This window comes from Crinia signifera, chromosome 3, assembly GCF_055691185.1.
Source record: "Crinia signifera chromosome 3, ASM5569118v1, whole genome shotgun sequence".
Taxonomy (NCBI): Eukaryota; Metazoa; Chordata; class Amphibia; order Anura; family Myobatrachidae; genus Crinia; species Crinia signifera.
In genome coordinates, this window is record NC_139219.1 from 37132640 (window position 1) to 37154610 (window position 21971).

Here is a 21971-nt window from a genome sequence, read left to right on the forward strand (position 1 = left end):
CAGATCTGTAGATAAATCTGCATGTGTATGGCCACCATAGAGAGGACATGCAAAGAACAGAGCCTCTTGATTATGAAGGTGACAGCGGTATTGCAGGGGTCTAATCTTGGTGTATTTTCCATAGACACAAACCAAACACCCAAGTCCATCCATGATCTTACTAATGCAAGTTACTGAGTGGGTTTGGCTGTCAGGCTATGAGACCCATTGAAGAATTTCAACAGAAAAAAAGAAGGGGTGAAACTGCGCTTATCTAAAAACATGCAAACAAGAATTTAATAAGAGTAGATATAATTAAAAATGATAATTCATAGATCCATTAAAAATCAACGATACCACAATAGTGAGTAGTGAGAGTCTGTACAGTCACCCACAGTTCAGCCGTATATTCCTGAGTCCGTTCCTAGGTTGCTTCTGTATTTATGTCCCAATAAATGTAGCCAGTAGATGGGGGGGATTTGTTTGGGAGAGGTGAAGATCTCCGGTCCAGGGAGCTCCTGCTGTTGTTAGGTGCTCTACCTGGAGTTTTTGTACTTGAAGTCCAGGGAGCGCCTGATGTTGTTGATGCTCTACCTGGTGATGAGAGATGTGTACCCCAAGGTTTCAGGATAAGGAATGGGTTCCAGAAGCTGGTCCGGTCACAGGAAGCAAATGAGTGGATTGTTGGGGTGTGGGTATCTTTGCTCTCTTCCACCGACGCGTTTCGCGTATATGCACATCCCATAAACGTTGCTCACCATTGCGAAATCGTAATGGTGAGAACAAACCAGAGATACCTCCATTGGGTATGACTGGCATGTAATTCCCACTGCGGATGGATCTTATGACTTTTAACAACCTGCGCACAGTTTAGAGCAATAAGGAGCACTTTGGTGTCATATAGATGTAGGTGGCAGTTTACCTGGTACATAGTGTTGTTATGCTGCAGTGTTATGTTAGTGGCATGTCATTCTGTGTATGAGGTCATGTGTTAGGTACATTTGCCATTACTATGCCTGTCGTATGCATCTGTTATCCTAATATGGCCACAAAGAAAGTTTCCATCGGAGAAATGCAACATCTCACTGCGAAGTCACCACATGGGCTAAATACTTAAGTGGTATGCCAGGAAATCTTCCGGGCTGAGCTGCACTGTTGGCTCTGGTCAGCACGGATGTTTTCCGGGCTACATCACTTTCCAATCCCCTGGGGTCCACCAGCGATGATTGCAGCGCCCGTGAACCAGCATAATGTGTTGCATGCTTAAGCCTGAACACGATTAGGGGGTGTAACCTCCTGATTAGGGGGTATGACCTCACAGTCAGGGGGTATGGCCTATGGCCATGACTATCCTGTGAGGCCACCCCCCCCATTTTGCACTGTGATAGCTGCTTGCGATGCCCCTTCCCCTCTGCACATGCGTACAGTATCTGTACCCAACTGGGTACTTGTGTACTTTCACGGCTCCCATCGCATGCCATATGTAGTGGCATGCGATGGCATGCGATGCGATTTTCCTGTGGTTTTGTGCATTTTTATAAAATCGCATGTGATCGCATTGCATGCGATCGCATGAGATCGCATGCGATCTGATGCGATGCGATGTCATTTTTCACAGAAATCATGGACATGAGTTGTCGTCATGTAAAATGCACCCCAAATGTCATTTTTCACACTGTACCACCCCCACTATCAACGCCAACCCGAAGCGTGGCGAGCGCAGCGAGCCCGCGAGGGGCGGCGGTACGCGTCCTACGACCTTTTCATACCCCCACTATCCACGTCGGCGTGGAGTTGAGAATAGAAAGTGTGGCAAGCGCAGCGAGCCACCGAGCCCGAAGTGTGGCGAGCACAGCGAGCCCCATGAGGGGACGCGGATACCTTCACAGGTATCCGTGTCCCCTCGCGGGCTTCACAGGTATCCGTGTCCGCTCGCCACGCTTTGGGCTCGGTGGCTCGCCACACTTTCTATTCTCAACTCCACGCCGACGTGGATAGTGGGGGTATGAAAAGGTCGTAGGACGTGTACCGCCGCCCCTCGCGGGCTCGCTACGCTTCGGGTTGGCGTTGATAGTGGGGGTGGTATAGTGTGAAAAATTACATTTGGGGTGCATTTTACATGATGTCAACTCATGTTCATAATTTCGGTGAAAAATTACATTGGATCGCATCAGATCGCATGCGATCTCATGCAATGCGATGCTTCCCTGTATGATGCACATCGTGGGAGCCGTGAAAGTACACAAGTAACCCCAACTGTGACACATAAAATATGGGACACAATAATATGGGATGGTCCTGTGAAAATTGGGACTCTGGACAGCACCCCTGGACAATGGAAAGCACCCCTGGACTGATATGGAACACTGGGCAGCACATGTGGACTGATATGATACACTCTGCAGCACTGCTGGACTCATATAGCACACTGGACAGCACCCCTTGACTGATCGGGTACACAGAGCAGTGTCTCTGGACTGCTCGGGCACACTGGGCAGCATCCCCGGACTGATCGGGCACACTGGGCAGCATCCCCGGACTGATAGGGCACACTGGGCAGCGTCGGATGTGACGTGATTTGTAGAAGTTGCATAGGCGTAGGTCAAAATCTCTGTGCCTAAAGAGAAGAATCGCCTGTGCCTAATGGGGGTGTGGATTAGCTCACTGACTCCCCTGAATGAACTGAACGCATGCCTGCATTAGCATAAAGTAGTATTACTAGCTACCTGCGCCTACAGCCACTTTTCCGGCAACTCAAAATCAGTTCTTCGTGTTTTATTTTATTTTTTCACATCACTGTGGCAGGCGATACCAATCAGCTTCATATTTCCCCTATTCCTTGGTTTGTTTCTTCACACTGATATTTATGATTCTGCAGATTTGTTACAAACTTTCTTTGATTTATATGACAACCACAGCGACATGGCACATGAGCAGAAGTGCTTTAGCCTGCCTCTCTGAGCTCTGTTTTTCACTCTCACATCCTCCCTCCACTATTCCGTCCTCTGCCATCACATGACATGCTGAAAGCCTGGATCTGTGTAGCAGACAGATTCTGTGTCTGGCAGCCATACTTGTTTTGCCTCCATAGAGATTTTGAAAAGGAGACAATTTGTAGGAGCACTATCATATGAATGAGTAAGAATTACTTAGGGCCCCATTTATCATCGAGTGATAAAACTTATTGTGAATAATAATAAAACAAGTTGCGTATGATAAATGGTAATTCCAATCAGCACTCAACTGTATTTTTTCAAACACATGACAGTTACTGTAGAAGCTGATTGGCCGGACAACAGTATATAATACATAAGTTTTATCACAACTAGTTTTATCACTCATTGATAAATGAGCCCCTGAATCTGCTCTGAAAAAAAAAAATCAAACCGTTCTATTATGTTAATTTTCATATAAACTGAATTTTTTTATTTTTTACAACTAACCAGAAACTGTGTTTTTTTTTTAATCAGTTTAGCAGAATGGTGGGGTCCAGTGGAGAGTAACACTACATGAGTCATATTACTAATAAACCAAAAGGCCTTTGTTTTCTTCTAAGTTGGATGAACATTCGACAATCTGTTGCTCGCAAAGGCTGAAGAAACAACACTTTGAATCCCAACGTGGGTGGAAAATAATGATGCGCCTCCAAGAAAACCAAAAAACTAGATCAGATTTATAATTTTTAATTGATTTAAACTAGCTACAAAATGTCAATCACGTCACAAACTGACAGGAGACAGAAGGAATTTAATAGTACATGCTGCAATGATTTTGATATCACAGTTTATCTAGAGTTCATTCATTTAGAGTATTGTCTTAATTTTAAATCTACTTAAACATCTCAGCGATTTGGTGTGCATAGCTCTAGGTAAGCAACAGATAACTTTGAAAAATAAAAAAACAAATACAAATAAAATAATCCACGTGGGGAATAGTTGGCTAACGAGACCCAGCCTTATAAAAAAATTACATATCTTTGTACCATTTTGTAGTATTTTTCCTCCGTAAGAGGATCCTCAAAAACGGTACCCAAACCCTATATTACAACCTTAGTTTTAAATATTTTATTTTTTTTACATTTTTTATTTTTTTGTATTTTATATATCACCAGCAGCAAAAAAAAAAAAAAAAAAAAAATTGTCATTTTTCTTGCTGGATGTATGTGCCAAGTCTGTCCTTTTTCTTTTTTTAAATTAAAAAATAAAAAAGCATGATAATGATTAAATAGAACAATATATCGACAGAAAAGTGGCACTACTGCAAACTTGCTGGTATAACATAGTCCCAACAGTGTTCAAATACTCAGCATGCTTTATTGTATGTGCTACTGCCACAGAAAAAAGGTCTTTGTATATCTAGACATCTAAAAATGTCTATTTATTTTCATGCATAAATGCATAACTCACGTCACTTGTTAGTGCAATGCTTATTATAGTAATATAGTTCCACGTTCTAATCATGAAAATTATAACAGATGGAAGCAACATTGAGCCTAGGACAGTTCCACAGCTTAAGTATCATGACACCAAAAAAGGATATAGGCAGTAGCTCTGTGGAATGTCACATTTTTACAAGAAAAATACTGTATAGATCAAGGTTAACAGCACGTTAAACATTCCTACACTGTTGTCATTCGGCAAACATCATAAAAAAATGATAAAACAAGAAAAGAAAACGAAAATTATAGTGAGCTAGCGTAGATCACTATATACAACTTTTTGGAAAAAGAAATATACTTAGAAAAAAAAAATAATTACAATTATATTTTCTGAAAAGCTGACATACTACACAGGACAACATTTACAATAAGGGAGAGGGGAGGCTGATATGTGCATGTGTGTGCAAACCTAGTATGTAAATACCATGATAAAAGCATGAAAGGACTGCCCCCAAAGGGACAGTTTGGAGCGTAAAATGAACTTTGTGGACCTCTAGCCACTGCCCAGCATCTTTGTAGCACGTGTGTTGGCCTCGTCGATCCTGGCTTTGTTGGAATCGGCCTGGGAAAAAAAAAAACAGACAAAATTACGAAAATGATTTTTAGTCCAATGAGGTGTGTCCATTTATTGAAACAAATTAGACAAAATGAAATACTCGAGTACATCATGGGAGGAACTTATTTAAAGTTATTTAAAGTGTGGTTCCACTTCCACAAGATTCTACTACAGTATCTATAACATAGTTGTGATATAGAAGACGTAGATATAGAAGATGTAGATAGTCAATAGGACCGCATCATGTCGTCGACATGCATTAGGTTAACAGTTACAAAAGGTCGACAGGTATAAAAGGTCAACATAGGTTAAGGTCAACAGGGTGTAAAGGTCGACGTGACACACAAATGGTCAACACAATTTTTTTCCGTTTTCTGGGTTAATCCTGTATGTTTGGTAATGTGTAACCACTACCAGTAGAAACATATACCCTCGGGGCCCCGCTTTGCATGCCATGCTTCAGGCACGGTGGCTCGCTTTGCTGCCACTCATAGGCGTGCACAGCCCATTTTATTAGGGGGTGCACCATTGGAGGGGCGTGTCCATCACCGCCTACTGGGCGTTTCCATTACCGCCTACTGGGCATTATTCATAATACACAGCACCAGTGCCGTAATTAGCCATTTTGGTGCCCTGTGCCAGAAAGAGAATTGATAACTGCCCCACCACCACAGACAATACAGGGAAAGTGCGCGCCGAAGGCACGCAGCAAAAATGTAGGAGCGTGGCTTTATAGGGCAGGGGTGTTGCCATATAAAAGTACCAATAACACAGTAATGCCCATTATACATTATGCCACACATCATGATGACCCTTACACAGTATGCAGCACACCGTAATGCCCATTACACAATATAAAGCACACCATAATCAAGGGCTGAAACTAGGATTTCTACGGTGGCACTCTGCAGAAGTAAACCACCAGGCACAATGGGTTGCCTTTTCAAAGCTTTGTAGTATGAGCCAAATATCACATTTTGCACATTTACACTGGGGAATGGGGGAGTATAATGTTTAGGCACAAAGGGGGTACTTGGGGTTAGGCTGCATTGGGGTTAGGCTGAGGGGCGGAAGGGAGGATTAGGGTCGCGGGGGGGGGGGGGGAGGAGGGCAGGGTAAAGCATACTTGCCTACCTGACCCTCTCCATGCGGGAGAAAATGCTCTGTTTCTGTGCTTCCCTGGTAATGTATGATTGCTAGCACCTATGGTGACACCTTTCTTATCAGTTACCTAGCTCCCCACAGGTGCTGGCAATCATACATTATCCATACCTCCCAGCATGCTCCTCTCTAAGAGGACACAGTGCTCTGCTCCTGGGCTTCCCTGGTAATGTATGATTGCCAGCACCTGTGGTGACACCTTTCTTATCAGTTACCTAGCTCCCCACAGGTGCTGGCAATCATACATTATCCATACCTCCCAGCATTCCCCTCTCCAGGAGGACACAGTGCTCTGTTGCTGGTCTTCCTTGGTAATGTATGATTGCCATCACATGTGGTGAAACACCTTTACCTAGCTCCCCACAGGTGATGGCAATCATACATTACCAGGGAAGTCCAGAAACAGAGCATTTTCTCCCGCATGGAGAGGGTCAGGTAGGCAAGTATGGGGTAAAAGTAAGTGCACCAAAACTGTCAGGATTCCCTCCTGTAGGATAGCCGTGCTGGTATTCTGACTGCCAGCATATCCACCATAGGTCAGCTTTCTCTCAAATATGAAGTTAATTAACATAATTTAATCAATCAATCATTACCACCCTCACTATATAAAAAAGTTTAACTCCCATAATAGCAAATATCCCCCCATCCCCATAACTTTCCCCCTTATACTTACTTTTAACCCCTCCTCTTCCAACTTGCCTGATCCTGGGTCACAATTTGGCTGTGTTCTGTAGTAGTACCCAAAATTGATCTATGCCTTGATGTAGAGTAAAGGCAGGCTGTCGGGCAGCGTCACTGGGATGGAGGCGGCACCAGAGCAGGGAGGGGGCATCACCATTGAAGGAGGAGGCAGAGAGAGTCCCAGGGACGGCCTTGCTCCGATGGGGCAGGGGGAACCTTCAACCTAGGATACCCCAACAGCGTTGCAGCAGAGCAAGCACCGCTGTAGCACAGAAGACGGCGCTATACATAATATTTGTGAACATGGCTGCGGAGGATGTGATTGCAGTCTTTCACCTGTCCGCACATCACTCCTCCTTTGCAGCGGTGCCGGTCTGTCATGTTTGGGGGTGGGGCGTGGGGCTGAGCTGCCCCTGTTCTGAGGCCTCTACATGTACCCCTCCGCTGCCGGCGCCGGCCGTTGTCAGTCATACACTGTCACAGCCAGGCGCAGCGGCAGCCGGTAGCTCCATACATCACTGAAGACATCAGCAGAGCCACGCAGCAGGGAGGGTACCTTTCCAGCCCAGCGCCTCCCTGCTTTGCAGGCTCTGCTGGGCTCTGGTCTCTTTCCTGCAGCCCGCAGACACCATTAAAGTCAGGCATCACAGCCCCGCACTGCGCCGGCGGCTGAGACTCGGGGTCTGGGGAGCAGTGCCACGGATCCACAGCAGAGATCCGTTCCCCCGCCCGGCACACAACATCCCAAACATCCCCCCACCACACAACGGCCGCGGCGAACTTTAGTTTAAAAAAAAGTCAGGAAGTCAGCAATCGTGCGGGGGGTCATTAGGAGGTGCCTGTGCACCCCCGGCACCCCCTGTGCGCACGCCTATGCTGCCACTGCACTCACCAGATTAATATTCCTGATATTTGTCCACCTGGGTAGTAAATCAAGTAAGTGTTAGGAAAACCCGTGTCACATTGATCTTTTAAACCTGTTGACCTTAAGCACTATCGACCTTTCATCTGTTGGTCTTTTGTACCTGATGATCTAATGCATGCTGATAATAGGGTGTGGACCTGTTGATTGTCTTACCTAGACACGGTAGATCGATAATCCTCATACCCTATAACACATGTACAGTATCCATACTGTATCCAAACTGAATTCTGGCCTTAATCTCTCTTCCTCGTACACAAATGTAGTGCCTCTCAGCCAGCTCAGGGAATCGCCAGATTCCCTGAGCTGGTGAACGCTGGCGGAGTGGCACTGCATCTCAACGGGGACCTCTTCACACGGCGGCAGGGAGCGGAATCCCTGCCCGTCAGGGAGACGAGCAGGCAGCGGCATAACTATTACCACAGCGCCCCCCGCCATAAATTTCGGCGCCCCCCCCCCCTGGTAAAATTAAGCCCCCCCCCCCAACCCTGCCTTACCCCGCTGGTGCTGCTTGTTGTTGCCGCCGCCGCTGCCTGTTGTGTGGCCGGGTGGCTGCGACCCGCAGATCTACTAGACTGCGGTCCCGGCTTTCCTCCTGACTGGCTCCTGCAGTGCTAATGAAAGAAATAACTCACGCAAAATGTCCGCCCCAAGTGTCTGCTGTTAAGGGGGTGGACATTTTGAGTGAGTTATTTTTTTTCATTAGCACTGCAGGGACCACAGACTAGTAGATCTGCGGATCCCTGCCACACATCCAGAGGCGGCAACGGCAAGCCACACCAGCACCAGTAAAGCAAGATGGTAGTGCAGAGTATCGTTAGCCTCGCACCCACACCTACTCAGCGCCTCCCTGCGACGGCGGGGTCTGCAGGGCTATTGTTACGCCACTACGTGCAGGGTTCTGGGGGGGTATTTGGGGCGGGGGAAGGGGGAGTAACTGTATCTGATTTGCCACCAAAATCACTTGATTAGTGTACTGAAGCCGATACTGATACAGACATCCCTCTGGTTCTTTGGGAGCATATTTTCGTAACTGCTTATTGTAGGTCTAAGAATCTCAACCATTCACACATGGTGATCAAATTGGTAAATCCTTTATATATCACTCTGCTAAACTCCATCACATATGGACCTTCTGGTCTGAATTTTGTTGGTGCTGCATGGAACCTAATCCACATTATTTTGGGATTGCCCCACATGTCAAGATTTCTAGAGGGCAGACTTTACTTTAGCGAGTACCGTAATTAAGACACCAATAACCCCTACTCCAGAACTCCGGCTCCTACACCTTAACCCATCCCATGTTCCACAACATGGTAGATATAGATCATCTCTTAAATACTACTAAGGAAGTAATAGAGCAGAAGTGGAAGAATCCACATAACATGGTCCACTATAGTTCTGAGATGGAAACTATGGACTCTTCTATCATGGAATGGCTTGACTTGCATGGATATATTACCAAGGACGATGACTATACCAGATGCCTATCCCATCAGAGACTTTGTGGGAGTTTCATCGAAGAATTGAAAGATTAAGGGGCAGATATACTAAGCCTAGAAGAAAGATAAACTGGAGACACTGTATGTAAATGAACCAACCAAACAGCTCTTGACATTTTTCAAACATAGTCTGTATATCAGGAGCCGATAGGTTAGTAGTACTTTATCTCTCTCCACTTTATCTCCGTGCTTTTAAAAAAAAAAACTGTATGTCTTTATGGCCTGATACATTTATTCTATGATTGCAAAGCTCCACGTCCAAGTTCCTGTTGTATCTGTATTCAATAATTACATTCTACCAATAATTAAAAGCAATCGTAAAGATTTTATAATTGGCTGGAATAGGTGAGCTAATTCAAAATATTCCACCCCTAGCAGTTATACAAATCCTGCCTGTACACAAAGCTGATCTTGGATGGGAACCACACAGTACAGTAAATCTATGGCGCAACTGTAATGTAAAGGAATATGAAAATTCTACATTTTCTGGGGGAAATACTTGCTCTCACAACTTTTTCACTGTTTTCATGTACAATCATTTTGAGTGACTGCCTGCCTGGTATATTATTGAGGGGATTGATGTTGCTACTCTCCTGTGTAATTCCCAATTGTTCCACCAGGGGGCAGGCATGAACAACACCTCTGACTATTTGAATCAGACCAGTGGTTTACGTGTGCAGCAGAAAGACTGTCAGGCTTCTCGGAACGCAACCAATATGGAAATAGCACACAAAAGTTACAGTATGAGAAACACTGACTTATATGGACCGCAATTTCCTTCTCTACTGGAATGTCTCGAAGAGTCCATGAATAGTGGCAAGAACTCCCAGGCCCCGTAGCTTGCAATGCACCCTGAAGGGCATTTACCAGCCTGCAAGGTGTGTGTGGACATCACACTATCCTGCCCACTTAATGATGCAAATCGCTTTATTAAGTCATGCCACCTTCATATTTTTAAAAGAATGGCATTGAGACAGCTGTTAGCAATATAGTCCCCAAGTAGTAACTTGTAATCAACTGCTTTCCAGCCCAGTCTTGAGAAGCAAGATATGCACACACGAGAGCTGGCAGCCCAGGCATGAGCAGTGGATATGAAAACACAGATTTGGGTTTCAGTTCCACTAATGCGAAAAATTCTGAAATGAATAAAAGATAGATACTATTATCATAGTTATTATTCAGTGTAAGAATACTGAGCCATTGGCCCTGTTTAGTTATAGGGGATTTGGGATTGAAAAATGCTCAATCCTGGGATTCCTGGGATCCCGGGATTGGCCTCTCTAAAAAAAACATCCCTGCCCTCCCACAAACTGCCCGCACCGTACATTTACTTACACGGGCAGTGCAGCCGGGAGCAGGCGTGCTATGTGGTCTGAGAGGTCGGAAGCTGTACAACGGCGGTGTGGGGGTGTGGCCAGCGGGCGGCGCAGCGTGACCTCTGACCAGGTCACGCTGCACAGAGCCGCACAGCTGGGTTGGGCACAGCCGGGCAGCGTCTGAGTGAGTGCTTAGACATTGCCCGGCATTTGACTGCGCATGCGCAGTCTAACCCCAAAATCCCAGGAGTGGTAACTGAGATCCTGGGATCCCGCCGATCCCAATCCCAGGATTGGCCACCCTAATGGTGAGTGAGCTGCGAATGAATTTGCAGCTATTCGCCGACCTGCAATAGTTTCACAGGCCTTTCGCAGCCTTTCACAGGGCATAAGTTCACTCTTTTCTTATCAAATATATCTGCATCTACTGCAGTATCTGCATCTACTACATCTATCTTATGTATCTACATCTCTAATGTTCATGCAGTTTAGCTTCCAGTAACCAGTGTGTGCTATGTTTGTTTGCATATAAAGCAGGGTTGCCGACTTTATCAGCCTCCTCTCCGGGAGAAGCCTGGAGAGGAGACTTCCAGCTGCAGATCGGGGGCGGGGCAGCGTGACATCATTAAGCCCTGCCCCCAGGATGTAAAATACCCAAATTCATGGATCTCTGTGGAGGGGGAGGGGCTAAAATGACGAGATTGTGGACATTTTAGCTCCGCCCCCTCCTCTGAGACCCGCAGATTGCTGCATTTAAATGCAGAGGTCAGGGGGAAGACGCTGCATTTGGGGGGTGGCGTGGGGGTCCCCCAGAATCCGGGAGGATTGCCCACCTTTCCGGGGGGCCGGGAGGAGGACACGATTTTTGGGATCCTCTCGGCCATTCCGGGAGGGTAGGCAACCCTGATATAAAGGCCCTTATTCTGATCGATGCTGTTTTTCCCGCTTGCGTACGGGCCGCCGATGTTTATCTTCTGCGCATGTGCAGAGGTCACTCTGCGCATGTGCAGGCGATTTCGCCGCAAGGATTCTCTATACGCCGCACAGGGGGCGTAGAGGGGCGTGAGGGGCTACTTATCCTCATTACCCTATGCATACGCCCCGCGTTTCATGGGCGTTCCCATGCAAACGCGGGGCGTATGCATGGTAATGAGGCCGTGACGCGTGGGTACGGGGCGGGCATCTGACATCGCCGGATGTCAGCTGCCCGCCCCCATACAAGATTTCACACGGACAAGTGTCCGTGTGGTCTTGTGTTGCGGGACCTGGTGGAGCGTGCGGCCCTGCATTCGATGTTCGGCGACCATCGAATGCAGGGGCTGCTCCCACCATGGAGGAGGCGTATCCCCGTCCAATTTCATGCGGATCGCCACATATCCGCGTACGGACGGCAGGTGGCGATCCGTATGGAAGGCGGGGATTCGCCTGCACGGTCGGAGCCGCATATGCGGCTCCGGCCGCACCAACCAGAATAAGGGCCAAAGTTACCTGCACCTGCCTGCTATTGTAATTTCCTACAATTAACCTCATACTGTGTTCAGTAGGACAATCTGTGACATGTGGTTTACCCAGCACTCACAAGGTTCATGACATACAATGAATAAAGTATGTTTTGGTTATAAGTCTAGAATAATCTTTAACTTTGTCACAGCAGGTGAGTAAGAAAGGTTTAAATTCCAATCAGCACTTACCTTGTCTGAATTGTAAGATCTGAAACAATCCCATTATGGCTTACACATTAAAGACTGTTATATCATATTATATATAGCAGTAGGTCCAGCTGATACAACCGCTTAAAATGACCCCTGTACCGTGAAACGTAAACAACAAAAATGTCTTGTTGACCGAGCAGGAGAATTTCACTTTGTTCAAATTTCTTTTTTTCTTTTTTTTTGTCAATTCCGAACGTAAAATAAGAACCATGTTATATAAAGGGAAAATTGACCCGGTACCTTCTCCATGATCCTGTCGATCTGGCGATTTTGTGTGTCAATCTCATTGCCCATATCAAGAGCCATGTGACGGAGATTTCCAATAATTCCACTGACTTGTTCAAGATTCTCATCCATCTCTGATTCCCGGGCATCATTTGTAACTCTGAAAGTAATAGGACACACTGTATTAAACTTTGTAGTTGAGGTGTTAATTAGTGAGGCTAAATGTTGGGGCGAGAGGTGTTACACCCCCTACACAGTTGTTCAGGCCTCTAGTATTAGGCTGATCTTTTGACATCCTTCATAATAATGTATAGCATAGTCAAACCACCACTATTACCTGAAGCCAGGAGTCAAGGTATGGTACTATAAGACTCAATGCATCCAATGCACTTTAAAGAATGTGGAATTATAGTTGTGTCTGAACTGCAGAGTGGCTGCAGTGATAGGTTGGTGACCAAGTTGCCGTATTGCTGTAAGTAATAGGAAACTGGATAGTGTGTAGCAGTAGATCCAGGGCTAAGACGGATGGTGTAATGGTTAGCATTACTGCCTCACAGCACTGAGGTCATGGGTTCGATTCCCACCATGGCCCTAACTGTGCGTAGCTTGTATATTCTCCCCGTACTTGCGTGGGTTTCCTCCGGGTATTGCGGTTTCCTCCCACACTCCAAAAATATACCGGTAGGTTACTTGGCTCCCAACAAATTTACCCTAGAATGAATGTGTGCATGTACATGTGGTAGGGAATATAGATTGTAAGCTCCACTGGGGCAGGGACTGATGTGAATGTTCAAATATTCCCTGTAAAGTGCTGTGGAATATGTGTGCGCTATATAACAAACTGTTAATAAATAAGGCACAGTTTGGAATTTTTTACTTATGTCTAAGGGGAAATTCAATTAGCTGTGGTAAATTACCCCTGATAGCTTACATTATTGGGGTTTTTTATTTTACCTGCCTGGAGGCATGACATTTCTTAGCAACTGCAATTGCAAAAACAGCAACAAAATGTTTTTTACTTTGAGTTACCACCAAAAAATAAATAATCAGTAAATGTGATCATGGGCAATTGAATTCCCCTCTAAAACTGTCATACTCTGTGGACACAGCTCCACCTCTAACCTAATTACATAAGCATCACTTAATATATTGTTTTTGTATTCTGCTTAAACATTGACGTAAATACCCAGGTTAACAATGCAGACAGAACTGGGATGCAAAGTACTGTTGCAGCATAGCAGCCACTGTGATTTCATGTGTACTAATAATTTACAAGTGCAAATAACATTTGGCCTTTAAACAGAGACATGATTAAGATGAATAGTGCCATTCCACAGATTAAGGAAGTGAAGAAGCATCTCTGTGTCAGCGGTGAAAAAACAAACTGTGTATCATTCTACATTGCCGTCATAAACAAAGAACAAATACATGTAATACAGCATGTGTACCCCTCACAGTCCCGATTTTAGAGCTTTGTCCCAGAGGTTGGGGGTTGTGCTTCTTTCACTGCTGTTCTACGGTGAAGAGCAGTGAATAAGAAACTGGATATGAGCCTAGGACATGCCATAGCATGTCCGACACTCAAAGGTAACAGCTGGTGTTTCAGCACTTGCACACGCCTATGACCAGTGGCGGCTGCAACACAGTTCAAAATTCAAATAGGGGGAGCCCCACCCTCTGCCAGTTTGGAATGACAGTTGGTGGCAATGGGTGTGTCTCCCCTATCAAAATTTTTAACTGTTGTGCAGCCCCATCTCTAGAGCCGCCGCTGCCTTTGACGACTGGTTATGCCCCTTATTGTGTACCAGGACAACTTTTGAGAGATATAGGAAGGTTTTACCAATGGTAGGTGAACAAGACGCTGATATGAGGAGCTTCTAATATTAATTACAGTAGAAAGCTGCTGCTTAAATGTGGTTATAGTGGACCACTGCAAATCTAATACAATATATACAGGAAAGAAGCAGCGCTAAGATGTTTAGCAATTAACTTAATAGCATGGGATTGCCTGTACAAATAACCTTTATTAAGATAGACATAAAAATAATATAAGCTATTAAATAAAAAATACGAACAACAATATTAAAAAGAACCATCCCTGGTTTGTTAACTGGCTTCACTGGCTAGAATAAAGGTGGCCATACACACGCAGATTTATCTGCAGATCTGTCTGGAACAAAAACATGGTTATGGATGAGAGCACATGACAGTTGACCATTTCCTTGGAAATGCAGGAAAAATGACAAACTGTCATTCATCCATAACCATGTTTTTGTTCCAACCAGTCAGATCTGAAGATAAATCTTACTAGTGTATGGGCACCTTTAGTCTTCTTATTTGTTTAGGTCAGCTGTGAAAATTTGGCAACTGGCTAGATAAAGTTTATACGGTCTCACCACTTGATATTGGATGGGTTTTCCAGCTTGGGTCCAATTGTCCTCACTAGGATGCAGTTGTGCAGTGATGGTAAGGGGCCGCTGGAGGAATGTCAAGGACCTTGTGGGGCTTCCCAAAAGGTGGTGGTATCCTTTAATGTAATGGAGCCAAAGTGGTTAGCACCAAATGTCCATGTTGGCTGCTGCCATAATGGAGGATGCAGAATGCAGATTACAAGGGGGGTACAAGGAGTACACCAGGGGAATAAGCCAGGTGAAGTGACGCTTTTCGCTAAATTATGTCAGCTTTTTCAATTTTAATATTGTTGTTCGTATTTTTTATTTAATTGTTTATATTGATTTTATTGTCTATCTTAATAAATACGTTATTTGTACAGGCAATCCCATGCTATTAAGTTAATTGATAACCATCTTAGCGTTGCTTCTTTCCTGTATATATTAAGAGATATAACTGTCTAATTTAAAGTGAAATTCAGTTGGGTTTTGGCATCACTTTAGTAAACCGCTCACAATTCTACTTAGTGCTTTTGGGATACATCACACTTTCCATGTTCTAACACCCAGTCTGTTGCTGTGGGTTTACCATCATTTTCCTGCTGATAATGTGACAGACATGTGGGAACAGATCACCAGTTCAAAAAAGATCAACATAATTAAATATTCTGTGCAGTTTTAAGTATTACTTCTAATATTAATTAGAATACATATAGGGGGGGTATTCTGGTTGGTTCGCACCCAGAATACGTTTGCAGCCTAACTGATGGTCGGGCTGTGCGCATTTCTTCACATGTGCATGCGCTGGGTGCGTGCACCCACTGCGAATAATTGGTTCGTTGGGTGCATGCACCCAGGACAGCTAGCGGGGCGCGGGGGGGGGGGGGCAATTAACATATGGGATCGGCCAGCGTTCTCATGATAATAAGGCTGTGACATGGGGAGGGGGGGGGGGGCGTGAGCAGCTGACATCACCAGATGTCAGCTGTCCGCCCACCCAAGGGTGCACGCATATGTTAGGTTGCTCAGAGCAACCTTACATATGCGTGCACGTTCCACATCATTCAATGGTCGCCGACCATCAAATGATGTGGGTGTTCCCCCCCACAGCATGCGATTGGATGTTTATGTTAAGCATCCATTCGCAGCCTGTGCGTAGGAACACACGCTTCGAGGGGGGGGCATGGTATGAGTTTCAAACAGTGAGGATTCCGCTGGTTGTTTCTTCGACATTGGAATCCCGACTGTCAGGAGCTTGACAGGGGGGCGAGTGCATTCTAGCCCCTTGCGACCTATTCTGTTCTCCCTTTATGGGGGGGTCGTGGATCCCCACAAGGGAAGGTAGCCTGTGTAAGTTGGGATTCCAACTGTCGGGCTTGTGAAAGTCGGGATTCTGATGTCGGATAAATGACTGTTGGAATCCTGACTGCCGGTGAGTCATCCGCCACCCCAGGGGAACAGCATACAGTACGCGGATTGGTTGAATCATTTCAGCCTTCACTGTGGGGATCAAAGGCATTGCTGAGTGGAACAAGGATGTGGTAAAGGTACTGTACTGACTATTGAGTATTTTTTATATACAACATTTTCCTAGGCTTTTATTTGTAACATTTATTTTGTACTGACAGCTGCACTACCCTTAACTATGACATCACTAAGACACTTTCATTCAAAAGAAACTAGTGACATGGCTGAAACTTCTAATCAACATGAACCAGTGACATCACTGAGCAGGGGTGCTTTAAGAGAGGAGGAGGCCTGTGAGAGGCCTGGGAGCAGCATCCTCGTTCGGGCCCCCTCCTTTTTCCCGGCTGCAACACCACACTGCAGAGTGCACAAGAGGGCTCAGACTCTACTGTGCATGTGTAGAATTCCGAAAAAAATTTGCCACTGCAAAATTAAACAATGGGTGCAGTGTGCGCGATGTGGGCCCCCCTGGGACTCAGGGACCCATGTGCACCACACATTGCACTCATTATTGATGCGCAACTGTCACTGAGACATTTCCATTCAATAGGAACTACTGTAGTTGCATTACTGAGACATTTCTGTTCATAAAGATCCTGTGACATCATTGGGGTTGGGGTGTACTAAGCACTGTTTCAGTGATGCGGGATATACCGCCAATTACGGCATCTATACTAGCTGCATATGTACTAACACAAACTTTTGAATCACGGCGCTCAAGACAAGAGTATCAAAAAAACATTTTCATGGCACCCCTAGCCTTAAAGTTTCTTATTGGGAAATGTTGAAAAAATAAAGTTAAGTTAATTGAATTTATAGGTCATTGAGATATCATCCTTAGGGTCAGTTATGCGGGGAGGGATAAGATTTGCCTCTGTTTGTCCAAATATTTTATGATTAGAAGAACAAGCAATGGTTTTGTCTATTAGACTGATCATAAACAATCTGAATTGGTTCTGAGCCATCAATCCGCGGCACCCAGGCAAGAGTCCTGAGGCACCCCAGGGTGCCATGGCACACAGTTCGGGAACCTCTGTACTAACATATACTATTATGGTTGTGGAGGATCTACAAAAACTAGGTGAGAAACCAGATAAGAAAAGAAAATAATCTTTCTCAAACAGAAAGGTTAGCAATAAAAACATTAGTGGAAAAAGAAAATCTCATAATTAAACCAGTGGATCAGTGGATAAGGGGGGGGGGGATAGTCATTTTTAATAAAGTTGTCTATGAATCGAAAATCTATAGACAACTGGCTGAACAGGACACATATAGAAAGATGAGGGGAGACCCCACAAAGAAAATGTCCCTGGCAATGAAAAACATTTTGGACAAATTCCACAAAAAAGGAATTTTGTCTGATAAAGAGTACACATTTTTAAATGTGGAGGACCTTAATGTCCCCACTATTTATATATTGCCAAAGGTTCATAAAAGTACCACTAGACCACCAGGGAGACCGATTATTTCGGGAGTGGAATCCCTGACAGCCAACATGTCACATTTTATCGACTCCTTCCTTCAACCGCTGGTGACCAAAAATCGCTCCCATTTGAAGGATACTACTGAAGTCCTACATTTTTTTAGAAGAGCTTAATTGGAGTGACGACCTTTATCTAGTGACGGCAGATGTCAGTTCGCTCTATACTATTATCGAACATGGACAGGGTATAGATGCAACTAAAAAAGCACTCCGCACTTCAGATCTGGACATCCATCTACAAGAATTTTTAAAAATTTTAATTTTTAATAATTTAATCTCGTTCATTTTAAACAATAATTTTTTTTTTTTAAGGGGGACTTCTTTATTCAAAAACGGGGTACGGCCATGGGCACCAGGTTTGCCCCAAGTTATGCGAATCTCTTCATGGGAGCATGGGAGGAAGAGTTCGTATACAATAACAATCCATTTGGGGCGGGCCTGGTGTCATGGCGTCGGTACATTGATATTTTATTTATATGGAGAGGTGACAGGGAGATTTTAAATGAATTTTGCTGCTATCTGAATACTAACACTTGCAACATTGTACTCAGCTATGAGATCAATAAGCAGAGTTAGTTTCCTGGACCTCGAAATTTATATAGAGGACGGTGAAGTGAAGACGAAAAATTTCGTAAAAACTACGGATTCAAGATCCTACATTAGTAGAGATAGTTGTCACAAGGATACCTGGCTCAATTCCATTCCCATTGGGCAGTTCAAGAGGTTAAAGAGGAACTGCTCTGAGCCAGAGCTCTTCAATCAACAGGCTGAGGAAATGAAAAAAAGTTTCCTGTCCAGTGGGTACAAAGCACAGGACCTTGAAAAATCTATGTCTGTAGTTCAAAACATAGATAGAAAGTAGTTGCTTAAGAAAAAGCAACCTCAGGAGAACACAAATTCAGATGCATTTAAATGGTCATTTATTTCAGATTTTACCATTATTATTATTATTATTATTATTATTATTATTATTATAATTTTATTTATAAGGCGCCACAAGTGTTTCGCAGTGCCGTACAAAGGAACAATAAAGGGATTTTTGTAAGAACTTACCGTTCGAATCCCTTTCTCTGATATGGTCCTGGTGACACAGCTCAACACTGGGATGTAGGAGGGTCCGAAGGAGCCAGGCACCTATCCTAAAGTTTTAGAGGGTAGGCTCCTCCCCTACTGCATCCCTGGACTCTTCAGTTCAATCTTTCAAAGCCACTGGAATACATTAACTCAGTACAAACGCCTGCACATATTATATGCACATTTTATAACAGAAACTGTTAACTTTTAACCATTTTAACATGAACATCATGAAACTTCTGGCATACTTACTGAGCGTAAGGGAGGGATCGCTGTGTCACCAGGACCATATCAGAGAAAGGGATTCGAACGGTAAGTTCTTACAAAAATCCCTTTTTCTCTTTCAATGGTCCTGGTGACACAGCTCAACACTGGGACGTTCCAGAGCCGGTCCTTTGGGAGGGTACGCTCAGGTCTGCAGCTCTCAGCACTGCTCGCCCGAATGATGCGTCCTCCGACGCGAACTCATGGAATCTATAGAATTTGGCAAATGTGTGAACAGATGACCAAGTGGCAGCTCTGCAAACCTGCTCAGCTGTGGCCCCATGTCGAACCGCCCAAGAGGTGGCAACTGACCTGGTGGTATGCGCATTTATTTTGGCCGGTACTGGTCTACCCACTTTGGTGTATGCAAAGGCTATCACAGACCGCAACCACCTAGCAATAGTCTGCTTAGATGCAGGCCAACCAATTTTGTGTACGTCATACAATACCAACAATGTGTCAGTCTTCCTGACACTCTTCACTCTGTCCACATATATGCGTAAGGCACGCACAACATCCAAAGTTCTCAACTTGTCCCTTTTCTTAGAACCCTCTGGGGGTTGAAACACAGGTAGAACTATCTCCTGATTTAAATGGAAGGTAGATACCACCTTCGGTAAAAACTGAGGCACTGTTCTTAAAACAGCCCTGTCATCATGAAAAATTAAGAAGGGAGATTTACATGACAAAGCTCCCAATTCTGAAACTCTTTTAGCAGATGCTACTGCTAACAAAAACACTAGCTTCCACGTGAGAAACTTAAAGTCAGCCGACCTTAAAGGTTCAAATGGTGCCTTTTGAAGGCATTCCAAAACCAGTGATAGATCCCAAGGTGCTACTGGTTGCTTGTATGGAGGTTTCAACCTGGATACTCCTTGTAAAAAGGTTTGAATTTCCGGCAAAATGGCTATCTTTTTCTGGAAATAGATGGACAAGGCCGAAATCTGCACCTTCAGTGACTGAAGGCTTAGCCCCGATGAAAAACCATCTTGTAAGAATTCCATCATTCTTGATAGCTTAAAATGAGATGTATGAGCCTTTCTTCTCTCACACCATCGAATGTAAGTCTTCCAGACTCTATAATAATTTGCCGAAGATACAGCTTTTCTGGCTTTTATCATCGTCTGTACTACTGCCTCAGAAAACCCTTTTCTTTTCAAAATAGTGGTTTCAATAGCCAGGCCGTCAAAATCAATCGATCTGAATCCAGGTGATTGAATGGGCCTTGTCTTAGAAGGTCTGGTCTCAGAGGTAGACGCCATGAGTCCACAGACAACCTCTGAAGCCTCGAGTACCAGGACCTCCTTGGCCAATCTGGGGCCACTAAGATCACTGGAACCTTCTGCCCCTGTATTTTCTTCAGAAGTCTCGGTAACATTGGTACTGGTGGGAATGCATAAAGGAGATCTCCCTGCCAGTGAATAGTCATGGCATCCACTGCCTCCGCTAGTGGATCCCTTGTTCTGGCATAGAACCTGGGCACTTGACGGTTGACCCTGGATGCCATCAGGTCCACATCCGGAGTTCCCCACATCGAAGTGATTTGGTGAAACACCTGAGGGTGTAAGCTCCATTCCCCTTCCTTGAGCTCCTCCCTGCTCAGGAAGTCGGCTTCTATATTCTCTATTCCTGGAATGAATATAGCCGATACAGCTGGAACATTCTGTTCCGCCCATAGGAAGATTCTGGACACCTCCCACATGGCCAATCTGCTGCGTGTACCTCCCTGGTGATTCAGATACGCCACAGCTGTGGCATTGTCGGTCTGAATCCTAAAAGGGAGGTTCTGTAACCTGTCTCCCGCCAAGGAAATCACTTTCCAGACAGCTCTCAACTCCAAGATGTTGATTGGTAACGCTGATTCCTCTGCCGTCCACAGGCCCTGAAGCCTGAGATCCAGGACTATTGCCCCCCAGGCCCTGAGACTGGCGTCGGTAGTTACTATCAACCAGTCCCAGGTCTGTAATGACCGACCCCACTGAAGGGAATCTACTTCTGTCCACCATTTCAAGGATTCTCGAGTGTCCGGAGACAGCACTATCATCTCGGATTTCATGGTCAAAGTGTTTCCTGACCAGGCTGACAAAATGTTCCATTGGAACCTCCGAGAGTGGAACCTGGCAAATTGAAGCGTCTCGAATGACGCCACCATCTTCCCCAGGAGCTTGAGGCACCTCCATACTGAAATGCTCTGAGCCCTGAGAATCTCCTGGACTAGGGTGACCAGATCCCTGGCCTTTACCTCCGGGAGGAATACCCGATGAAGATGGGTGTCCAGTATGACTCCCAAGAATTGGAGCCTTTGTGACGGTACCAACTGAGATTTTTGCAAATTTAAAATCCAGCCGTGAGCTTGCAAAAAACTGATGGCCTCTGCCAAGTGACTCTGCAGCATGGCTGCTGACTCTGCTTTGAACAGGAGATCGTCCAAATAGGGTATTACTGTGATTCCCCTGAGCCTCAGCACCGCCGCCATCACTGACATTATCTTTGTGAATACCCTTGGCGCGGTTGCTAGCCCAAAGGGTAACGCCCGGAATTGTAAATGCAGGTCTCCTATGGCAAACCTCAACAGGGTCTGATGCTCCGGGTGTATAGGGACGTGCAAATATGCGTCCTGGACATCCATGGACGCCAAAAATTCTCCCTGGTCCAGACTCAGGAGTACTGACCGTAGGGACTCCATTTTGAAATGGTCTACCCATAAATGAACATTTAGGGATTTCAAATTTAGTATTGGTCTGAAAGACCCGTCTGGTTTGGGCACCAGGAACAGCGTGGAGTAAAAGCCTTTCTTCCAC

At 45.1% G+C, this 21971-nt stretch overlaps 1 protein-coding gene across 1 annotated transcript in view; it reads right to left on the reverse strand.

Moving 5' to 3' along the window:
- Window positions 1–3646: 3646 nt before the first annotated feature.
- SNAP25 (synaptosome associated protein 25) overlaps window positions 3647–21971 on the reverse strand; it is a 134748-nt gene continuing 116423 nt past the window's right edge. Inside the window, exons 7-8 of the mRNA XM_083175647.1 lie at window positions 12508–12652; window positions 3647–4979 (exon numbers count right to left, since the gene is read on the reverse strand). Of these exons, the coding sequence (XP_083031773.1) occupies window positions 4911–4979; window positions 12508–12652 (214 nt within the window). The 3' untranslated portion in view covers window positions 3647–4910. The remainder of the gene's footprint in view (window positions 4980–12507; window positions 12653–21971) is intronic.